We start from the raw sequence: 23747 nt of genomic DNA on the forward strand, positions 1-23747 counted from the left end.
CTCAAAGTTCAAACCTTCGTAGAAAAATAAGTCCAGTATTATAGAATGAAACCAAAGATGAAACCCATGTCCAGGTTACCATCTTCCTCTGTCTCTTGGGTGCTACCGCAGGTGCCTTTGATGGTGCAAAATGTTTCGTCGACATTGTTTTTGTTGACCCTTATGAAGAAGACATTGAGGGAACAGTTTACCCTGCCCGGGATAGGGTTACCGGGGCCCCACTAGGGATGGGTATCGAAACCCGGTTCTTGTTGAGAACCGGTTCCCACTGTTTCAATTCCTTGGAATTGTTTGCCATTTTTGCAAACGATTCCCTTATCGATTCCAGTCGCCCCAAATGACGTCACCACGTTGCGGAGCGTCGCTTACCTGGCAGGAAACACGGTACCTAAGCGGCTCAAATGCTCAAAAGTTTGGTTATACTTTACGAGAACGGATGACAACAGGGCAACATGGAATACTTGCAAAGTAGATATTTCATTTAAGGGAGGAAACACTACGAATATGCAAAAGCATTTGCTCACAAAACACGCGATGACCTTAAATGAATGTCGTGTTTTTAATTCCGCTCCGGACTCGTGAATCTCAACCCAGCAGCAGCGGTAACGTTTGCACGTCCTCTCCCGTTAATGCGGCAGATAAATAATCAACTAACAGGTGCATATTATGTTAGCGCGATCTGCCTTATTACAAAACCTTCCATTACTGTGCATTTAGGTGACCACGATGAGAGACACAGACAGAGTCTGGCTCAGATGCTGGCAGTTCTCGCTGCAGTCTACCGGTAGCGTCTCCTTTCAGGCCAGGATAGACGAATGTCACCGAGCAGTGAGTAAGTTTGTGGTCAAAGGCTTGCACCCATTTGCCACAGCAGATGCCCTGATTTCACTTTGGTAAGTCAATGTGTTTAATTCTAGGCAGGGACATTACTGGATATTCTTGTGTAATTGCTACAGAATAATTTATGTTACACTTTGTTATTGCTACAGAAGAATGGTTATTTTATTATTTTACATTTACATTTTTTTTCCTGGGGACCCTGGGACAACCCATTGAAGAGCCGTAGGCTGTGGATCTCTTAAGATTTCACTGTTGGGTTTGTAAGGCCATGTTACTCCTCAATTTCTATCTTGTTCAAAGAGAAGATATAAAACAAAGTTCTAAGCTAATCGACTTTAGTGTTCTCCTTTTTTAAAAATAAGAATCGATAAGAGAATCGATAAAGACTCGAATCTTTAAACAGAATTGAAAATGGAATCGGAATCGTTAAAATCTTATCAATACCCATCCCTAGGCCCCACCCTGGAGCCAGGCCCGGGGAGGGTGCCCGAGGGCGAGCGTCTGGTGGCCGGACATTAGTCCATGGGGCCCAGCCGGGCACAGCCCGAAAAGGGGACATGGGCCCACCCTCCCGCAGGCCCACCACCCGCAGGAGGCGCCATAGGGGTCGGGTGCATTGTGTGCCGGGTGGGGGCCAGGAGCAGAAGCCCTGGCGGACTGATCCTTGGCTACCAAGACTGGAGCAGGGAAATTATTTTACTGCTATTGTTAAATAATCATCATTATTACCATTGCATTAATAATATAATCTGGAGTTTATATTGCATTCAGGGGTTGAACAGTGTGTGTCTTTCAGAAAGGCTAAAAGTAACAGGACAGGAAACAGGCTTGGAGAGTTTTGCAGAAGTGAAAGTTATTTTGAGCAGCAGGCTAAGACGAGGCTTTAACAATGTAACAGATAGCTTTAAGAAGGCCTTAAGATGTTATGCATACAGTTATTATGTTGACCTTGTATTTCAGGTGCAGTTATGACTATTTTATACACAATGCATATCTGTGCTTATTAAAGAGTTGGAGCTCGGTCAATTAATTGGGGGTCGGAAGCTTTGTTCGGCGCGATGTTCGGACAATCTATTGTGCAAGTGACTTGGAGCCATAGAAGGAATTGCAATACATGCTTACAAAACACTTATATATCAGATCATTTCATATTAAGGTTTTAGTAGAGGTTCTTGGTTAAAACATTTATTTAGTAGAAGACATACACATAGTCTCAGTGAGCTTCTGGTCTAGTGAAAGGTCAGAAGTGCAACAGGTGAATTGAGAAAGAGCATTTGAGGACGAGACACAGCAGGTTGGAGGTGAAGAGGTGACACAAAGAGCATGTGAGGTCAACACATACACACACATTAGTTAGATTTATTTAGAGGAGAGATTAGTTATGTCTCGACAAGAAAGAGGAACAATTCACTTTAAGATAAGAACGGAAAGTACCAGCCATGAAAATAGAAGATGATCTTCTGGGTGAAAAGCCATTGTAGTGTTGATCTGATCTATGTATAAAATGTATCTGTGACGCATGAAGGGGCGTCAGTAAATCAAACCCTGATGCTATAAAATATCTGTTCATGCTTTGATTAAGTCGAGGACTACTGGCTGTCTGCGTACAGAGTGTCTTCCCACACGTGTGTTCATTAAAATCATTGTTGGACCAAGAGCTTCTGGACCAAGGGTGGTTTGTACTCTCCTTCCTCAATTTTGAACCTTAACAAATGTCACCTGTCTGGTGGGGAAGGAGCCTGAGTTAGTGCATGAGGTTGAGAGGTATCAGCTAGATGGCTTGGTCTATGGAACCAGTCTCCTGGAGAGGGGCTGGACTCTGTCTCAGTCTGGAGTTGCCCCTGGTGAGAGGCGGCTGGCTGGGGTGGGTATTCTAATATCCCCTAGGCTTGCTGCCTGTACGTTAGGGTTCTTCTCGGTGGATGAGAGGGTTTGTTCCCTGCGCCTTGGGGTCAGGGAATGGGTCCTGACTGTCATCTGTGTTTAAGCGCCGAGTGGCAGTTCAGAGTACCCGGCCTTCTTAGAGTCCCTGGGTGGGGTGTTGGAAGGTGCTCAACCTGGAGACTCTGTTGTTCTACTGGGAGACTTTAATGCTCACGTGGGTAACGACAACGAGACCTCGAGTGGCGTGATTGGGAGGAACGGCCTCCCTGATCTGAACCCGAGCAGTGTTTTGTTGCTGGACTTCTGTGCAAATCACAGTTTGGCCATAATGAATACCTTGTTCGAACGTAAGAGTGTCCATAAGTGCACGTGGCACCAGGACGCTCTAGGCCGTAGGTTGATTTTCTAATCGTATCACCTGACCTGCGACCATACGTTCTGGACACTCGGGTAAAGAGAGGGGCTGAGCTGTCAACTGATCACCACCTGGTGGTCAGTTGGATCAGGTGGTGGGGGAGGACACTGGACAGACCCGGTGCACCTAAACGTGTAGTGAGTGTGGTGTGCTGGTACCGTCTAGCATAGGCCCCAGTCCGTGAGATCTTGAACGCACACCTCCGGCAGAGCTACAACAGCATTCCAAGGGAGACTGGGGACATTGAGTCGGAATGGACCATGTTCAGCATCTCTATTGCTGAAGATGCTGCATTGAGCTGCGGCCGCAAGATGGTTGGTGCCTGTCGTGGTGGTAATCCCCGAACCAAATGGTGGACACCAGAGGTGAAGGGTGCCACCACACTGCTGACTTCTCAGTCGAAGTCAGCAGCGTTGTTGGGCGGTGGACTTGGAGAAGGCATTCGACCGTGTCCCTCGGGGTGTCCTGTGGGAGGTGCTGCGGGAGTATGGGGTGTCTGGCCCATTGCTACGGGCCATTCGATCCCTATACATCCGTTGCAAGAGCTTGGTTCGAACGAGATCACGGATACAAGCGGCGGAAATCCGGGAGGGGCTCAGAGTAGAGGTGGTTCAGGCAACTGACAAGGATGCCTCCTGGGTGCCTCCTGGGTGAGGTGTTACGGGGATGTCCTACCGGGAGGAAGCCCCGGAGCAGACCCAGGACACGCTGGAGAAATGATATCTCTCGGCTGGCCTGGGAATGACTTGGTGTTCCCTCGGATAAGCTAGAGGAGGTGACTGGGGAGAGGGAGGTCTGGGCTTCTCTGCTTAGGCTGCTGCCCCCGTGACCTGGCCCCGGATAAAGCGGAAGAAGATGGATGGATGCTTTTGTTGGGGGTGAAACTTACAAACATACAATACAGCACTTCAGAGTCACACTGCTAGTGATCGAAGATTTATGTAAATTTGACAAACTGAACGCATTCTGCACTGTACAGGAGACACGGCATGGAGGAGATTGATTGACAGTGGTTTACAGCCGATCAGAAAGCAGAACACAATGCGCTGGAAAAAAAAAAAACACGCAAAATTGCACAAAAATAAATACGTGAAACAGCGAGGCCGTGAAAGGTGAACTGCATTATAGCTAACCCTAGCGGAACACTGTACTGAAAGGATGACAAACAGAAACATGTCACTCATGTTGTAGTTCTAGTTGAATGTCACTCTGTCAAACTCATAAACAGCCACACAGATAAAATCCTGCAAGAGTCTTTTATGCGATTCGATTCTTAAAAAGAAAAAAAAAAGTATTTCTCAAGATAACAGGGCTAAACTATCCAGAGCAGCAATAACCTTCAGTGTACTGCTTCAGGAAATGTATTACTGGTGCCAGGCAATTTGCAGAAACTTTCATAAACTAAACATGACCTACCTGGAACACTACAAGGACTCTGGGCTGGTAGTCATCAGCCTCGAGTAGTACATAATCCCGAGATAAATGACCCATCACATTACTTACATCTGCTGTGTTAACATCTGCCTCTCATTCATCTGCAACACCTTCGGCGGGAGATGCTTGGATGATTTTACACATATTCCATTCACATTCAGCTGTAATGTAACATCTTACTCATAAACAGAGCTGCTGGATCTACTCACGGTGCTTTCCAACTCTCTGCCCTTTGAGACTTGAACGCCTTTCAAAAGGAATTTCTGTCAAAGATTTGCTTGCACACAGTCTATCACATGCTTTGGTCATGAATTTTGCCAACACTTTGTTTACTCCAAATTTTTGTAAAAATGATTAAATTTTCTAGCATTTGCATTTTTTATTTTTAACTTGTTCCCAAATTCTTCTACTGATTCACTTACCTGAATAAACACAGGCTTAATAAGCAGTAATTGATAACGTTGGTGTCGCCAATGTTTTTGAAAGGACATTTGCCTTTAAAGTGTCATCTTATTTTGTTTAATACACTAAGCCACTGAAAACATTTAGTGGTAATTTCACTGACTTTGATAAAAAACATTTATTAAATTATAACGTGAGAGACAAATTCATTGTGTAATTACACTGCAGATAAATAAAGCTTCCTCTGCTACCTAAAACACTCACTCTCCTTCACACAAATTAAATTAATTGATTGACCTGTTGCACTAATTTGCACCTAAGTACCAGTATTTCGCTGCCATTAAAAATTATTTGCCATCATTACCTTTTGTCGATTAAATGCATGAATCCAGCAGAAAATTAAACAAAATGCAAAAAGTGTAAGCTAAGTAGTGTTAGCTTGTGTTACAGAGCTGCAGCTATAATGTTAATGCTGTTTTCAGCAGGAACAAGAGCATGACTGTTCCTGAATTTGTTCCTGCTGTAGGCTATGACAGATTTTGAACTTTCTCTGAAGAATATTACTGCATTCATTCTTGACCCAAAAACCTTGCTATTGTGTTTGGAAGAGACTCATGAAGGTATGCTATGCACACTTATACTACTAATTACACCGTGTGGGGAAAAACTCATTATTCTTTGAGCTATTTTATTCTAACCTACCAAACACTGTAGCACTTTGTTCTAACTTTATCTGATTACAGATATATAAAAAAAACAACAACACTTTATTTGATTCCTGTATTTTTCTAAGAGTCTATTGAACATGTAAGAGCTGATACATTAAGACGCAGCATGTGCCACTAGCTTCAAGCTACAAACCATTTTTATGGTGGAGAAAACGGGATAAATGACAGCACAATTCAGTTTAAACTTTTCTTTTAGTTTCTCATCAGTCTCCTAAACAACACTAAGTTATACAAACCCTCCACCCCAGTATTAAATCCATCAGTATTGATTGATATTAATGTCAGGACGAAGGTATAATTTCATGGATACCTTCAGGCTATTGATTTAACAACTTTAATCAATTATTCATTTAATAATTCTGCTTGTATCTTTGACTTTATGTATGTGAAATGCTGTAAAAAATATGAATGACTTGGCTCAATAGCCTTTAATCTTATTTGAATTTACGTGATAGATTTCTTCCAATCTACAATGTAAACATGGGAAGCGTATGAACATCTGGATTTCATGCAGGATCCATTTATCATGTTCTCTGTGGGTTTGTGGGGTTTTTTCTACTTGAAAGTGCAGTTAATGTGGTTCATAAACATTTTCCCAGTATTCTATCAGGCAGTCCTGTCCTCCTCGCTAACTAACTTCTTGACGATCCTCATTCATAGCAGAACATTTCGTTATCACTTGCTCAAAAATATATGAAAACCTTTAACTGCAAGGACTGCATTTTTTATTTTTAATGCCATTTTTGGCCATTTCTTATACTCAATTGTACAAATAGCCCTAACATGCAAAACTTGAGTTTATCTGATGCATTTCTTGTTTTACGAGAGAGATTCAGTAATAATTAAAAGACTCCTAATCTCTTGCCAGCTTTTGTAGAGAAAATATCAATGATAAAATGACCGATCTAATTCTTTATGTGCTAGACCAACTTTAGTGATATAGGCGGGGGATTCCCTCAGGTCATAGCATCCATCCAGAGGCTCCAATATCAAAGCTGTAAAAGGTGCAATATGAGTCTTACTTTTAGAGCAGATTAACTTGATGTTTATCTAATTTCATTTGTTTAACAGTTAAAACGGGAAATAGTCCCAAAGGTCCCAGTAGGCTACTCCAGCATCACCTGCCACATCCATCTTTTATCTTTAGCCATGACAGTTTAGGATAGATGACTCAAAAGTGTGGTTTCCTGTTGGAATTACTACAATAAAATAAATAAATAAAATGAAAATTCATTAAATTATTTTTTTTGGGGAAAAAAGCCCAGTAATCAAACATAACAAAGCAACAAAAAAAAAAAACAGACATTCCTGCCTATATTTAAAGCTCCTTTATTTGCTTCCATGATGTCTTATATCTTTCAGAGTCTGAGAACAGCTATATGCAAATTTTGTGTCTAGTTATTGGATATTTTTCCAGCAACTCCCAACTTTTCTGTTAAAAAGAACCATTACTAAGAACAATAAATTGTTCCAGTTACCCTTTAGTGGACAGTTTGAGTTGAAGTATTTCACATCGCCGTGAGCGCACATACTTTTAGACTGGACGATCCCTTTGGGAATCAGCACTGTGACCTGACATTAACAAAACCAAACCGGCAACAATAGCTTTGCCCGGCAGCTGCTGTGAGATGAATTACCGGCAAACTTTATGTGATTAGTCAGGGCATTGCATTAGCAAAGACAAGACGTAACTCATTTTCAGGTACAAGAGCGCACGCTGCTGTGTAGCAGTTTGACTTGGGTTAGCGAGAGAAAGTCTTGGTTCTTTAAAGAGTCAGTGTGAGGCAAATCTAATGCATCTTGGCAATGAATAGTGTCCATTGATTCCACCACATCAAACTCTCTTCCTCTTCACAGTCCCTTGCATGTCTCTTGCTTGGGGTTTTTGTGTGCGAATGTGTGCACACATAGATTCCTCTGGAACAAAGGAAATCCATCCAAGATGAGAATTTATGCAACGTTCCCCTCTGAAAGCTTGAACAAACTGCCAACAGGAGAAAAATCTTGGATCCATTTATTTGACAGTGATTAGTAGTGACTGATTATTTCAGGGCATGGCATCGCCTGCTAGGCTAGGGGGGTCATGTTTATGTTGACTGATGAAATAAAGAGACTGACATTAGGAACTCCTCCACACAAACAAAACAAAGATGCATAGAAAGTTGCCCTCTGACTCATGGTATTAAGGCAGAAATTGTGGTGTGACCTGTTCTTTTCCGAGAGCACAGAGAGCGCCTGAATGCACAGCGACAGCAGTATCAGTGTGAGATCTCTTGAAGAGGAATGGAGCTGTAATGTCATTTATCTGCAGGCCTCTGTTAACATTTGCTCCCAGGGAAGTACGAAATTGAGATAAAAACTGGTGACCAATCGAGTGTCAGCCTGCCTAGTGCCTGCTCGCGCTGATGATGTTCTGATAAAAGCGACAGATGAGAACACGTGCCACATCCTCAGATCCCAGTGGTTTCTATTATCAGGGGCTCTGTATAGCATATTCATTGGCAAAGCTTGCAAACGTTATACAAAAATCAATACTCTGCTGACTGGCTTGCTCCTTTTTTATTATAGGTCTGGCCATAAAGTTAAGTATGAGTCATTATCAAGAACAGCCTAATTTCCTAGATTTATGCCGTTAACGAGGGCCTTTCAGTCTTTGGTCTCATCAGTGACAGTCTTGTTTATGAATGTGGAGAGTGTAGTATACCAGGATAGCGATGTCAAATTTCAGAGCAAGCTATAAACTGGGCTCATGGTATGCGAGCACCTCCCCTTGGGCCTAATATCGTCTAATAGAGACAATGGACTTCGATCCAATCGATTCTATAAATCTTTAAATTCTTTCTTCAGACGCATCACAGATTAACTTTCAAGTTATTATAGGTGTATATTTCCAATAACACAAGTGTTTTTTTTGCTGTGTTTCATTATTATTTTTCTTTATACGTGCCATTTTTACACTTATACAAGTGCAATTTTAATTAGTTTCAGCATTTGATGCTCAAATCATTTAGATTTATTGTGCTGAAAGCAAGAAAACACACACACTCCTGGCCTTTGACTGCTGAATATATTAAAATAAAGGAGGTTAGACTAAGGGCCCTGGTTTTCACGACTGTTGCAGCTGTACTGAACTGAGATTTCAGACACTTAGTAATCATCATTTTACATAACACTAATCAGATGTTTAGAATGATCATTTGTGCATTTATAAAATGCAGCAATTGGATTGAGGGATTATAGTGTACCATGCACACTATTTATTTTGTTCCAATGAAGCATTTCTTCAAGTGCTACAAATTCACACAGTAACAAAATGAATACTCAAAATTAACATAGATTTAACATAGATTGCACCAGCCAGGTAATGTCTCAGTCATGCTAGAAAAACAAAACAACAAAATAGAACAGCAAACTACTTGGGACAAAATTGTTATTCGCCAATCTGCCACAGGGTTTTGGCCAGCTCTAAGCTTTTACTGTGAATTCCTTTTTAATGTGAGTGTCCTCATGTACAGAAGGCAGCAGATATGCAATTTTTTGCTGATTTACTACAGTTAATTGCTGTTTCATCACAAACACATTCCGTATAACTGCCATAACTGGGTTCATCTTATTCATCTTACTGCTGTTTTATTGCTCTCTTACACAGCAACTAACCACAAGTGGTTGCAGACCTGGTCCCTGTGTTAAAAGCAACTATTTCAAATCCAAAGAGATTAAAAGTTCATTGCACAGAGTTGTAATTATTTTGTTTGTGCCACAGTCTATAAACACTGTTTTCCCTTGTGTGACTGTAGCATCGATGCTATAACCTTGAAACTAGCGCCTGTTTTAATGGCTACCATCTGGACAAGGACAAAAGTGGAAAGTTAACTAACATGTGTCAACATATGGTAATTAATGGGCACAATCCCTGAAAAAAATATAGCATGAAATATGTAGTAAGCTAGTTAGCAGATGTGCTAACTATTCTGTATGTTAGCATAAATATTGGCAACATTTTGGAAAAGCTGGAAAGGCAGACACTATTACAATTCTTCAAATGTATAAATAATACAATTAAATCAAACCTCCGCCTTACATTTATTGTTATAGATACCATGAATGAACTTTTAATAAAGACAGGGGCGGGTTAGCAGAGAGACATTTAACACCAAAAGGAAAAACGTTGTAGTAAAAAGACACAATGAAACAGTAACAGAAACGTCACATCTTACCTTGAAATCGCAAATGCATGTCACCATGTTCCCGATTCTTAGACATTCCCCATCAAACTTGCATGTGTTGGTGTCGCACAAGAACAGGTCTGTGTCCCGGTCATCGGAACCTGGAGGACCAAAGCCAACAAGAGACAACAGTGACTAAGTGCTTTTCTGTCGAGCCTTCAAGCAACTCTAACCTGAAACCCATTCAGGGTCGTTTCTAATGAACCTCTGCCATTAGTCATATCTCCCTCAGCACGCTGCACTCCTGGAACATAGGTCTACTGTGCAAAAACACAATGCTAGTGCAATCCTTCTCCTTAGCTGCCAGAATGATCAAATGAAAAAGCAGTAGTCGCTGCTGAAAGGTGAACAAAAGATTTTTTGTTGATGGTATATTACATGATGTTCTGATGATGCTGGAGATATTGAATGGTAGATAGTGCTCTTTAATACATTGTTTTAGAAAGCACTCAGATGTTTAATAGAGGTGACATTTAGGTTCATTACTGAGGTCATGGCGTATAATTTTGTGTCCTACACAACATATTTGTTCTGTTTCTCCACCCATTTATTTCTCTTTAATATTTGTTTGTGTACAACAAGACTAACTCCTGGGGCGTTGTCCAGCAGAGGCAAAACTGGGCTGTGATCCGATTCAGGCTGCGTTAGGGAGCTCAAATGACTCCAACATAGCTTTCTGAATCAAATCAGCGAGTCACATGGGCCTGAGACTGTAGACTGAGCTCAGGGCTGTTAGCTTACCTGAAGTGATTGCTTTAAAAAAAGGCCACGTGCACAAAGACCGTAACATGTGCATGAAGGCTTTTTCCAAAATACATTTAAAGTGTATTCCACCAAATTCCAGCTGACATAAACCCGGCAATCGTGCAGTATCTATTTGCACAAAGATTATTTTAATGCATTCCAAGTTAAAAGTTGAAAAACTGACCTTTTTTTTTTTAAGATCACTGAATAAAATTCTATAGCTTAAGACATTTGTCAGACAAACCAATCTGAGAACTTTTTGCTGAGAATATTTATGAACCAAATGGCTTAAATTATATAAACATGGCCATGATGCCCAGGTCAGACTGTAGTCTCACTACAGAAGATTTTTTTATTTACGTTTATATTGACATGCCTATCATCTTTATTCAGCTATAAATTGTTTTACATCATCATGAATCAGTGAATATATTAGACATGGCATATCACAGACATGTCAGTAAATTGTCTTATATGCAAAATGAAATTGCATTCATGACTGACAGGCTGCTTTCTATTGCTCTAAGCCAGGGGTCAGCAACCTTTAACACCCAAAGAGCCATTTGGACCCAGTTTCCACGCAAAAGAAAACACTGGGAGCCGCAAATACTTTGTGGCATCTAAAATGAAGATAACACTGTATATATTGTTTTTTCTACCTTTATGCTTTGTGTGAACAACTAAAGTGTGTTGCTTATGAAATCCATGAAGTGCTACAGAGAAAACTACATTATATTTATGTAATGAACACATTTTGAACACTTAAAGAAACATAACAAAAAGGAAAGACACCTAGCTGAACTAAAATGATCCATGTAGCAAAGAAAAACTGTTGTGAACCGCCAGCCTTATATCGCCTTTGGGCTTTTGGAGCATAGCAGAGCCTTGACCTGAATTTTAAATTGGAAAAAAGCACTATACTACTAAAAAAATGAAAAATAAATATTTGCAAAATTCTGCATAAATATTTATGTATTTATTTATTTATTACACAATTAAGTCACTTTCATCTTTACGCAGGACTGTAAGCTGTCATCTGTGAGGCGGGAGCGGTGTTTGTTTTTAACATAGTTCACGGTGGAGAATAGTTGCTGACATAATGTGGATCCGAAGATCCATAATTGGCCTACCTGGGGTCTAAAGTCTCGGTAAATGCATGGCGTTTCGGCGAGTGTACCGGCTTCCGCGAGTGTGACGCTTATTTTGAGCGACGAAAAATAATAAAATATAATTTTATTTTTATATTTCAATATCACAATCTTTCAATTTAGAACTACAAGTTTAAAAAGAACTAATACAAAAAAAATACACTTCAGCTAAATACTTGTAATTTATTTTCCCAAACCACGCAGAGCCGCAGTATAAGGACTAAAGAGCCGCAGGTTGCCGACCCCTGCTCTAAGGATTTGCATTTAACCCTTAAAGTCCAATCTACTATATTACTCGTGTATACATGTTTTTTTCTCAAGAAATTATAATGTGTTTTCTAGCAAAATATCCAGCTATTTTATTAATATTAATTACTAAATTAATATTAATCCTCCCTCTGCAAAGAGTGAGGTCCTAACACTGTTTTCAGCCACAACAGTCAGGTTAAGCTTTAATAATTTGCTGTACCCTTCCTGGTGAGTACTGAACATCAACAGAGCAGTTGTTAGAGACCAAAAGCAGAGTTAATATAGAGTGCATGCTAAATCTAGAGTCATGAATCACATGACATCACACCAGATGAATGAACAATAGACCTCTGTACATTTTTCACATTATTTCACTGTTTCCATTTAAAAGGTTGCATGAACAGCTGGTTTCCACTCCACCCAAACAGGACAAAAAGACTGTGATTGGAGATTTCATGACTTCGGCCAAAATAACTGTTTTTCTGATGAGAACACAACACTTTTTTAATATCAAATACAAACACTGAGGCAGTCGTATCATGTCATTTGGCCATTTATCAGTCCATAGGTGCACACAGAAGGCAGAAAAACAAAATAACAAAAAGCAGACTAATATAAATAATTAATATGATATTGTCAAATTTTAGGATGTAATTTTAAGCAGCAGACTATTTTCATCCAAAGCGTGAAGTTGGTGGTTTTGAATTCCCATGATAGTTAACAATAAGAAGATAAATCTAAACCTTTTCAGAAGGAAGGAAACCAGTTCAACTAAAGTTCCCACGAACTGCATACGCAGTATAGATTAGTGGAATGACAGTATTTAGGTACAGCACATTATATACACGACTAAAACCTGGAGAAAAGATGCAGTTCAGTGTCTTTTAGCAAGCATTTTTAAAATATTTAATTAACCATTAAAAAGAAAAACATAGTTAGAAGGTCCACAAGGCATGGCAAAATTGGAATTTGGAGCTAAATATGAACATCAAACGGATTCATCTTTGATGTTCAAAGACGAACAGTGTGGGTTTTGTTCTTTTATGTCTCAGTTTATACTTTGCAGCCTTAAGGGAAAAGCAAATAGGCGAGTGACGTTTTATCTATTTCTTTCTTTTAAACACGAGACACAGATGAAGCAAGTATACGATGAAGATGCTGAGTATTTAGGTTTAAACAACGATTAAAACACATACATATTCTTTTATCTGCGACCATTATGAAAGCCCCAGGGAAAATGCACATTTCTTTGGGATCAAATGTCTCTTAAGAGCAATAAAATTTAATTTTAGGTTATTTTAATCAACCTTATTTAATCAAACAATTAGAGCATGAAAAAACCCCTCCTAATTGGGTGTTTAACTTTTCTAACAGAGATATTCTTTATTACCACACCATCCTACAGGGAGCACATTACACTATCAGTGAGTGTTCTGACTTTCATTTAGCCTGGCTTTTACGATCAGCCCCAAAAAAGTTAATCAAGCAAACTCTACATTAAGAAATACACAATTTAAACGATGAAATCTACACATTACTAAAATAAACTCTTTTTTTAAATTCTCTGGACTGGACAAATATCTAATCATTAGGGAAAAGATGCTCGGTATCAAGTGAATGTATCCAAATCAAGTAAATGTCATTTGACTAGATTCCATTAAATGCAACATTGTACACTGAACTTACAGGCGTAAACTAAACGTATGCAAAAAAAACCTAAAAAAACATTATCAACCACAAAACTGCCAACGTGCTATCATGACATTGCATTAAAGGTAAGGAGCCAGCCTCGTTCATCTCACAAAACAGCAAAAAGTTATCATGTGAAATGGCACGTGTGATATTCATACACATCATAATGCCTGGCTGTCTGTGGATGTTACAGGCAAGATATCTTACAAAGCTATTTTCTATTCATAGATATCTTATTATAATGGACACTTAGACACAGTATCTCCTGTAACCTGTCATAACCAATGACCTTCTCCACTTCGAAAAGCCCTTCTTGGCATAGAACAACCTATCAGGCAATAATACCCCATGGAATAGAAGTCCATGCTAAAACGAACCTGCTATTTGCCAAGGTCCTGAATGACCATAAGTGTAAGCTCTCTGTGAAAACATACAATCACTGAGCCAAGAACAGTGGTATGAGAGGTCTCCAAGCTTGGAGTGCACGGATGAAACAAAGCCCTCAGCCTGAAGAGGGCCATACAAGACAGTCTGGAAAACCACACACAAAAAAAATAATAATTAAAATTGGCACCCAGGCAACTGGCATGTTGATGATACTCACTGGAGAGAAGCATTGTTAGGATGACAATCATACAACTGGCTACGTGCATACAAATGACTGGAAAATATCAGATCATTTTCAAGCCAGCTAGTAAAGTCTTTGAAAGATTGGAAATGTTTTTGTGTGTGAGCGTGAATCTGTGTGTGTCAAATCAGTCCAAGCTACAAATTTCATAGTTTGATATTTTAGCTCTTTTTCAAGGTTCTCTGGGCAACAGGCTTATGGAAAACAAAGGTGGGGAAAAAGCAGAAACTCGATTTTAAATGAAAAAAATGTGACTCCTCCACAAGTCATTAAACTGTCTTCTTTACCGAGAAACAGATGCGAAGCTTGGACATCCCCAGGAGCCAGGAAGCAAGAGGAATACATCTATCACTTGTAAACAATAACTCACAGGGATTCATTACTGCTGGAGACATTCTTATCATCTTATGAACAACAGTGCAATCAAGACTTGCAGATGAAGATGCTTTGTCTACTGGAATCAAAGACGATTGTTCCTGTGAACTGTTTACAAGGATGCGAGTGGCACAGCTTTTGTAATAGCTGTAAATGTCTGAAAAACAATCATCATGTGACATAAATTATGTTATGTTTTATACTTGCTTCTCTTACATCTTCAGAGACACTGGGGCCAAAAGGGTTTAGACTGCAGGGAAAAACGGCACCAATCTCAGTCATTTGAGAATGATTGCCTACAAGTGGTATTTACTGCGGTGGTACAACTTGAAAAATGTCTTTGTTTACACAATAATAAATGACACAGAATCAACAGGTTAGTATTCATCACCTTTGTTTTTTAATCATAAAACCATTTTGCCTTTTGGTGCAATCTGATTTCAGATTCTCTTGTGTGGCAGCGGCTTTGAATTCAAAAATTCAACCCCACATGTTTGGCAAACATAAAAAAAATAGAGGTGTTGGAAGTTTGAAATGTATCCATTTTAAGGGACCTGAAACAGGATTACAGTGATAAGCATTACTGTTATCAACTAAAAATGTTGTCAGTATCCCGTACAAGTACCTACATGTTCAGTCAGTGGATATTAGCTACACATATTGTAACATGCTGTGGGATTATTATAATTGTAATTGCCTAATATGTTATTCAAAGTCAGTAGCTTACAGAACATTTAGGTTGAATTTCTATTTTACTAATGTGAGACTGGTTTGATGAAGTTCATACAGACTTCAGAAACATTTCTGTGACATACTTTACCTCATAAAAACTTTGTAAAAAATGTATATCAAGAATGACTGAATACAAGATATCGCCTAATTTTCTTTCAAATGAAAGCTACACATCTTTCGTAAATGTCCTCCCTCCATAAGCACATTAAACCAGTCGTAACCAGGATTCCTGTTGAGTTGGCTGGCTTCCTGCTGCTTTGCGGCAAACATGAACAGGGGTAAAGTAAAGTAATTTTATGGCTTATCCAGATGTTCTGAATAAGATCAGATCAAATGGATAAAACTGAATCCTCAGAACAATACCTCACATACCTGGTTTGGCCAAGCTCAAGAGGACAAGTTTGATCAAAAAATATGAATTCTGAAACTAGTTTTGACATTGACGAAGTTACGTATTTGAACCGAACACATTTAGGGAGTAAAAGAAAAAATACCAGTGGATTCTTTACATGTCAGAGTTATACTGAAAAGTGGGGACCTGTTAATTACCTTTCCAGCAATGTATTTTTGGAAATTTTAAAAGCTTACTGCAAAAGTGCTACTTGACTCCACATTACTGTCTGCTCAGCTGTGAGGCAGACTATGCTTCATTTATTTGAGTATTGCAAGCAACAAAGGCCCAGCTTGTGTACTGGACAAATGATGATTCCATTTTATAATTTTATATGACCCCAAGCATTTTTCTTTTTTTCCTTTCTTTTTGTTTTCATACCCGCAACATATATGCCTGGATGGATGGATGGATAGATGGATCTGGCAAACAACTAAAAAACAAAAAGATATAACCCTCAAGTGTTAAATAGCAAACAGTGCTGAAATTAAATGTGCACCATGGCTAAGAAATTATGCACTCAACATGTGTAGTCTGGATGTCACCCTTAATTGGCCCATGTGGTAAATAGCACATAAGGCCTGAATATAACAAAAGAAATGTGGGCCTGGATTTGCGGTTAAAGTTGTTATAATTTATTTGTGCTTGGTTGATGTGCAGAACTGTTATGGCTAACACTTGGCGCAGATCTGATAAACAGTAGCAGACCATCCAACTGATATGAAGACCAAATTAAAGTGTCTAGTATTAGTCACATCTGGTAACCGACTGATTAACAGATAATTAGCTATCTGTTAGCTAATCTTAAGGACATTTAGCTAAAGAAATCAGATGTGTTAGCAAGCAAGAACAAATGCTCATTAATCAGCAGGCGAGCTAGAGTAATTCTGGTCATACCCCAAAATTTTAATTTAATGTTTTGCATAAAGCACAGGTTGTAAAAGCTAGGACCACTTCTCTTCCTTACACTTTAAATCCAGGGTTCTAAAATTGCTGCTAATGGGCTAATGTTGCAGCTTCTCACAGCAGACTAAACCTTCCTAACAGTGAAACATATAACTACTGCAAATAAATACCACCTCACAAACTGTTTAAAAAAAACTACAATTACTAACAAAACTGCCACTCTGAAATAACACATTATAAACAGAAATGTGCAGATGTGTGCAATTTCCTGTGCGCAGCAATTTCCTGTAGCTGCGTATAGCCTTCAATGATTTGTTGGCTCCCTAAACATGCAGTCAGTCAATAAAAATGTGAAAACCACAGCTTTAAATAGACCTGCTCCAAACCCAGCATCACCAACTTTACCAAAGGTAACTTTAAGGAGAGAACAGAAAACAGATGCAATGATAAAATCATTCCAGCTGTTATTGTTTGCTTTGGATGTGTCGCTAAGTGTGCTGCACGCTCTCGTGCTTCATTCCCAACCAAATTTAAATGGGACACGACTGATACAAGTTCCGTGCACGGCCCAAGCTGCACTGTGTCGGAGTCCAGGAAAACGTATACTTCCTGCTCCTGCCCTGTCGTTCCAGGAGGAGATTACAGTGAGCTGAATAATTAACGAAAACAAGCTGCCAAACATCAAATATTGAGAAGGTAATGTTTATATGCTAACGATTAAGATGCCAAGCGAAGCACTTACTTGTCTAAAAGAGAGAACTTGTTAGCCAAATGCATCTCCTGCTACCTACCTGGAATTTCACTGCACTAAGAACTATGCACTAAGAAGAATGAAGAGTTCTCCACCCAGGTTCTAAGCATTGTGCTGATCAATAATTAAACAGACTAAATGAATAATGAAGGCTGAACAACCACAGTGGTGAGACATCTTCTCCTGACCTTTCTCGTACTGGAGGTCTTTTTTTTTTTTTATAACTTTGCAACAGGTTTTTTTCCACATGTTTGTGAGGGAGGAAGTTACAGTTTAGTCTTTTTATATCAGATTATTGAACGCTGAACACCAAAAGCAAGTCATAGTTTGTTTGGTCTGAAGCAACTGATGGGTTTGTAAACTTGTAGCTCTTTCTTGTGGTTTGGTTTCTTTTTATACAGAGAAAACTTGAAGTGATCCAAAATTTGTCATTGCAGCATTCAGTTTGCTTGCTGGCCAGATGTTTCTGTGGAAGGAGCAACAAACGTAAATACAGGAAGAACGTATTGTGTTCTGGACTATTGAGACCTCGGCTCATTTTACAGCTAGCAGTTACAATTTGTGTACTCTGCACATCGATGGTACTTCTTTGCATCTCAGAATACAAAACATAACGCAGCTAGGGGAAGATGTTTAGCACAAACTTCCAGTGTACTTCGGGTAGCTTGCTTGGCGCGAGGTAAGATCACGTTCTAGTCATAAACAAACCGCTCTGGAGGTTGTTTGCAACTGGACTGAGACCAGCTCCTCCAAAGGATGTTGATGCAGATGTTTTTGAGTGTGATCTGTGTTCAGTTTGCACAGACAAACTGCAACAAGGAGGGAAATTACACTAGACTTTGCTTTAAATGGTCTAAACCATGCAGGTGTGAAAACATCCTGAAACTTTAAACAAATTTTCAAGATTTTTTTTAAATAAAGTAAAACATAAAGCATTCTTAGTTGACCAACTTTCATTTCACTACTTTAATAGAACCAATTAGCAACTTCAGATTGGTTCGATTAAACCAAGCCAGCATTGCTTATCTCAAAATTCATCTCTCATTGCAGTTTATTGTCAGAGGTGTAAACCTGCATGCAAGTATGTCTGACTTCTGCATATTCTACACTTATCCCTGTCACTATAAGTCTCAAAGCATCACATGGACTTTTAAAGTTAACAATAGCAAAGTACTCAGTGAAGAACAGACTGTCTTTATCACAGAAATGTCCCCACAGGAGATGTAAGGTATAATTAAATTGTGAGCAGTCATTCATACAGTTTATTATTACAGTAGAAATGTGTGATAAAGATAAAACTGAATTGGACTGAATTCCTTTCAGCAACCTATGAATGCATTGTTCTACTACTTGTTTTAATATGACCAAATACAGCCAAAAGCTTTGAGCTGATCGTGTGTAAAAGTCTGCAAGTACATCTGTTAAGGATGTCTATCAGCCAGCTGATGTGCAGTCGGTATATAACACAGACGTTACTTGCTTGTTTAAAGCAATACAAGCCCAAAAATCGCAGGTTTGATTGAGATAATTACACAAAATTCTAATTATATAGTTAACTGCGTTGGATGAGTATGACATCTTGGATAAAGCAGCAGTTTTTGAGTGCATGCAGGTGAATTGTCACCGGAAAGAATTTTACCCAGCACAAATCTGTACAGAAATGTGTTTCAAAGAGTCCCAACATGACAGTAGTAACATTAACACATTACTGTAGTGTTAAGGCAATATTAAATGACAGGTGAGGCGAGCCTTCAGTTTGGCTATAGGGAGCCTTTTAGGATCTTAAAACTCAATGTACTTGTTGCACTGATCGACATCATCACAGGATCAGGCAGCAATAAATTGTGCAACTTAAGGTCCGTGTCCAGCAAGCTACTATCTAGGAACTAGATGTTCCTGATTTTGACGATACTAAACACAAGACGGGTGTGTTTCATTTGTTAGATAAAGGACCTTTACAAGGGAAAAATGACTATAAAGTAACAAAAGCCACGTCCAAGTCCTAACATATCTGACATTTAGTCTCTAGTGAATATTCCACATATCCTACGCCCCCAAGTGAAACAACAAGTTCACATCTAAAACCACCCTCTTCACCTTGTTAACTCTTTTTCACTTGTTATTACCAAATACATCATACTATAAGATGTTGAATTTTAATCGACATATCATGGTCTGTTTGTCATTGCTACTCTTTTCTTATGTTTAAGTCTGTCTACAATAGCAAGTAGGGCCAAATTCAGGTCTAACTTCACAGACAGAAAATTACATGCCATGTGGGCCTTTATGTCTTTAATAGGTGCTGGTATTTTAGCTAATTTGTTTCACTTAAATTTAGAAATACCTTGGTGTTCTTTACATATGACTGCTTGTTTTCTGATAATATTGCCTAGATGAAGGATGTCGAGGGTAAAAAGTATTGGCACTGAACCCTGTTGAATGCCACAACTACTTCATGCGTCATCATGAAGTGACACAAACACCAATAAAGAAAAATAAGCATCCCCTCTTTTCTCTTATGGCTTTTAATGAATCCCTTAATTCTACATCCTGAAAATGATAACCTTTTACTGGACAAATAATGATGCAGCAACAAGTATAAACACAAATCAATAGAAAATCGACCAACTCGCAGATCAAATGGGCCCTTTTTATAGCAGTCATTATGACTTGTCATGGCAGGAAAAAAATCATGTGTTTTTAATTACGTTAACAATGATGCAGTTACACTCAGGTGTCCTAGAAAGTTATAACAGTGTGACAAGGAGTCTGCACAATACATGCACAGCATCAGAAACTGAAGCAGCTAAATGGAATTCAGCACTCGTTAACTTTATAACTGTACTGTTCCTAACCTATTGTGATGTGTCAACATGTCAAATTCTTCATTTTCTGTAACATTACTCCATCAATATGGTGGCAAGTGTTAAAAAACATTTCACAGCTCAGTTATCCCTTTTAAAAATCTTGGCACATAATGCATGCAATGATTATAGCTTCCCACGCGCCTAACTCAAATATAATTAATTAAAGAAATATATACTATATAGGACCTTAAGAAGTGTGGAAAACATTTCTTTCTGCTGCAGCTTCACAGAGCCACAACTCGTACATTCAAATCTTTACACAAATACTACCTAGTACAAGATGACACGAGGGATTTGAAGAACAATTTTATGTCTGTACTCGCACTCAAACATTCACTTGGTGCCCTTCTAGGATTGAGATTGAGCTGTTCTGCCTCCTCGCTGGCAGTTCCTCAAGCCATTAACAGATGCAAGCCAAACAGAATGGCAGTCTTTGTCAAACCAAGTTTTTTCTAACTCCCTTTTATTCCATAAAACAAAATCGAATTCATTGCTTTTTCAAAGGCGACGCTGTTGAAACTGGCAACTCGTTTTCTTGATACTACTGCCCATAATTATCTGTTTCTTAGCACTGAAGTGACATTGGGCTCATCACCAAACTGTTTTTCAGTCAGTGCCATTCTCCCTGCGCTGCAAACTGTCACACATTGGTGGTGTTGTTAGGAAGAAGTGGATAATTAAGCCCTGTGCCATTACTGCGGGTTTATTAATATCATTATCTTATTTTTATTATCTTTCAAAGGGTCTTATCTTTTCACGGTGGACTACATGTCACTTGTTGTGCTCTATTAATTGTAACTGATGCTGGGTGCATGTGAGTGCCTGTCCATTGTTCTATCATATGCACTTAAACCTCCTCAAGGCGTGCAGGATAAAAGCTTTCGCTGAAATGCAGATGAGAGTGTGTCAGGAAGTGGGGAGGCAGGCGAGTGTGTATTGGGACAGGATGTGTACCATTATCAGTGATTACGTGCTGATCACCACCATCAACAGCGGCGGCACAAAACCAGCCTCCAGTAGGTTACAATGCAGTAATCTGAATAAAGATATGATCAATTATCGGCCTGAATCAGAGGAGAGTACTGTTCAGATGAACTCATTCATGACTTCATCTGCATGTACTGTAGATTCTTGGGCCACGGCTTCACTTGATACCTGGGCTTTTCATTACAGGATGAATAATAAAACAAAAACAAGGGAAAAAAATTCCTTGTACCACACACCTGATCGCTTGTCATTAGTGGATCAATGACATAAAATTATCCTCATGTATTTCCAGTTCATTCATTACCTCAGTGATCCTTCAACATTAGCACTTCAACATGGGTATCACGGTACAGGAAGATAGAATCACGGTCTGATGTTGCGGTTGTTTGCATCACGGTTTTGGTCTCAACCCTATGAATACCAGAGATGCTTAGAATAAAGACAGCAACCTTCGACAGGTTACAGTAATACGATAGAGTTCAATCGCTTCTTCTTTGCGTGTACTTAATTAAGTCTGACTTAATCCGCTCATTATCATAATCAAATTCATTTTTAAAACTTTGATATCCAAATTAGACATCCCCCTTTCTGGTTGGCAGTCTAGTTTGTAGAATCAAATATAGATCTGTCATGTAGCATTTCTTAATATCATTCCTATACATGTCATATGTGCATCAGTTATGCTCTTTGTCATAAATGACTTCCCCTTTCTTTTTATTGAGATGTCATCCAAGCAGGCTACACTGATACTCCTTTTTTCAAGCAGCAAACAGCAGTCATAACTCTCATATTGATGTCTGGCTGTTATGAGCTATAATATCAATACTGCTACTGCCCCGTGTGTGGAACCGGCTTAGAGCTATTTTAAGGGTTCAGACTTAGACAGGCGACAGGGGAAATTTATGGCGGCACAGTCGGCTGATTTACAAAGGGAGGCGAGGCGCTGCGCTCTGCAGCCCGCTCCGCTTCTTTTATCGTTTTGGGCACCAAAGGGAGAAAACAAGTTTATAGCTCAGTGGTCTGTTAAAGAAACGACAGCATTTTTTTTTATTTAAAGGTGTCAATTAATTAAACAATTTGCCTGCCAAATAAGCCCATAAAACTAGGCTGTAATTTCCTGCTGCGATCGATTTGCTGGGTTAAAGTTAATGGTCAATCTGAGCGCGATAAAACACCCTAGAGTTGACTAGAATGTGTTTTTGCTTCGGGTTACTGGCAGATAACACGAAAGAAGCCCGTTTGAACTCAAACGGAATTTCTGCGACCTCAAACTAACCGTGTTGATGTTACTGTGGCGCACGCCGCCTTATTCCGTGGACAAGCTTCCCACAGACCCCAACTCCTCCCCGCCCGCTCTATTTCTCGTTAAAATGATCCTTAATGTCGCTGCTTCCACTTCGTGTCGGATCGAAATCATCGACCCTCCCGCTCGCCTGCCCGGTGACATGATCGCCGCTGCATGCTTTGCTGTCAAGCTCCGAGGCGAACTCAGCGAGGCTAAATGCACATCAAGCAAACCCCCTCCAAAACTCTGCATCCCCTCATCGTCGGGCTTTTGCAGTCGGTATCTGCAGCCAGAGTGCTCCACGGCTCCAGCACCGACCCCGGGCATGCTAACAGGACACAATCACAAAACTACATCGAGGAGAATGAGGCGTCTGTTGCAAGCGCACTCCTAAACTTTGATCTGGTCGTGCTGCTCAGTCTCGGGGATCTAACACTAGTCTCACATGAGTTTAACTTCGATGTGCGTCTAGATATTTACTGCACACAACCTGGAGCGAGGCTGCTATTGAATAAAATGACTCTCACCGGAGCAGTTCCAGCCGGTCGGCGTCTGGCAGTCGCTGAGGGAGGAAGGGAAGGCGCGCAGCTGCTCCACAGGTAAAGTGGCGAGAAACGAGACGAGTGTGATCCTGAGCCAGCCCCCCGCTGTCCCGCTCCACCGGCGCAGTCGTCTGGGCTCCTCGAGAGGTGCCTGAGCCGCCACGGACAGACCCATCTCTCACTGGCCCCGACCGCACAAGCGAGGTGGGAAAGAGACGCAGACGCGCACCGACAACTCCAATCCCAACAGGTTCAGCGGGGCGCCTAGAGACCTACAGCAGAACATTTTCCGAGCGAGACCGTGCGCCCCATGTAGCAGTGCCCCGTGTAGACCGGCCAAATAGGTTCCGCCCGATCCAAGCGAGAGTGCGAGAAGGAGAAAAAGAGGTCTAGTGGGGGCACTGCCGAGGGGTTGGTGGGCGATGGAGGAGGCGTGTGGGATGGAGGAAAAAAGTTAGCGACGCAAGCGAGAAGACTTGCGAGCAGGAGAAGATGCTCAAAGATGAGGAGAGGGGAGAAAG

At 40.1% G+C, this 23747-nt stretch overlaps 1 protein-coding gene across 1 annotated transcript in view; it reads right to left on the reverse strand.

Annotated features, from left to right (window-relative positions):
- Window positions 1-23401, reverse strand: part of LOC146616599 (tomoregulin-2-like) — a 140034-nt gene extending 116633 nt beyond the window's left edge. Inside the window, exons 1-2 of the mRNA XM_085374617.1 lie at window positions 23212-23401; window positions 9921-10030 (exon numbers count right to left, since the gene is read on the reverse strand). Coding sequence (XP_085230743.1) covers window positions 9921-10030; window positions 23212-23401 — 300 coding nt within the window. The remainder of the gene's footprint in view (window positions 1-9920; window positions 10031-23211) is intronic.
- Between the last annotated feature and the right edge of the window lie 346 nt (window positions 23402-23747).

The sequence above is a fragment of the Diplotaxodon limnothrissa genome, linkage group LG16 (genome assembly GCF_057381915.1).
Source record: "Diplotaxodon limnothrissa isolate DT_005_m linkage group LG16, D_limnothrissa_male_GT1.1, whole genome shotgun sequence".
Lineage (NCBI taxonomy): Eukaryota > Metazoa > Chordata > Actinopteri > Cichliformes > Cichlidae > Diplotaxodon > Diplotaxodon limnothrissa.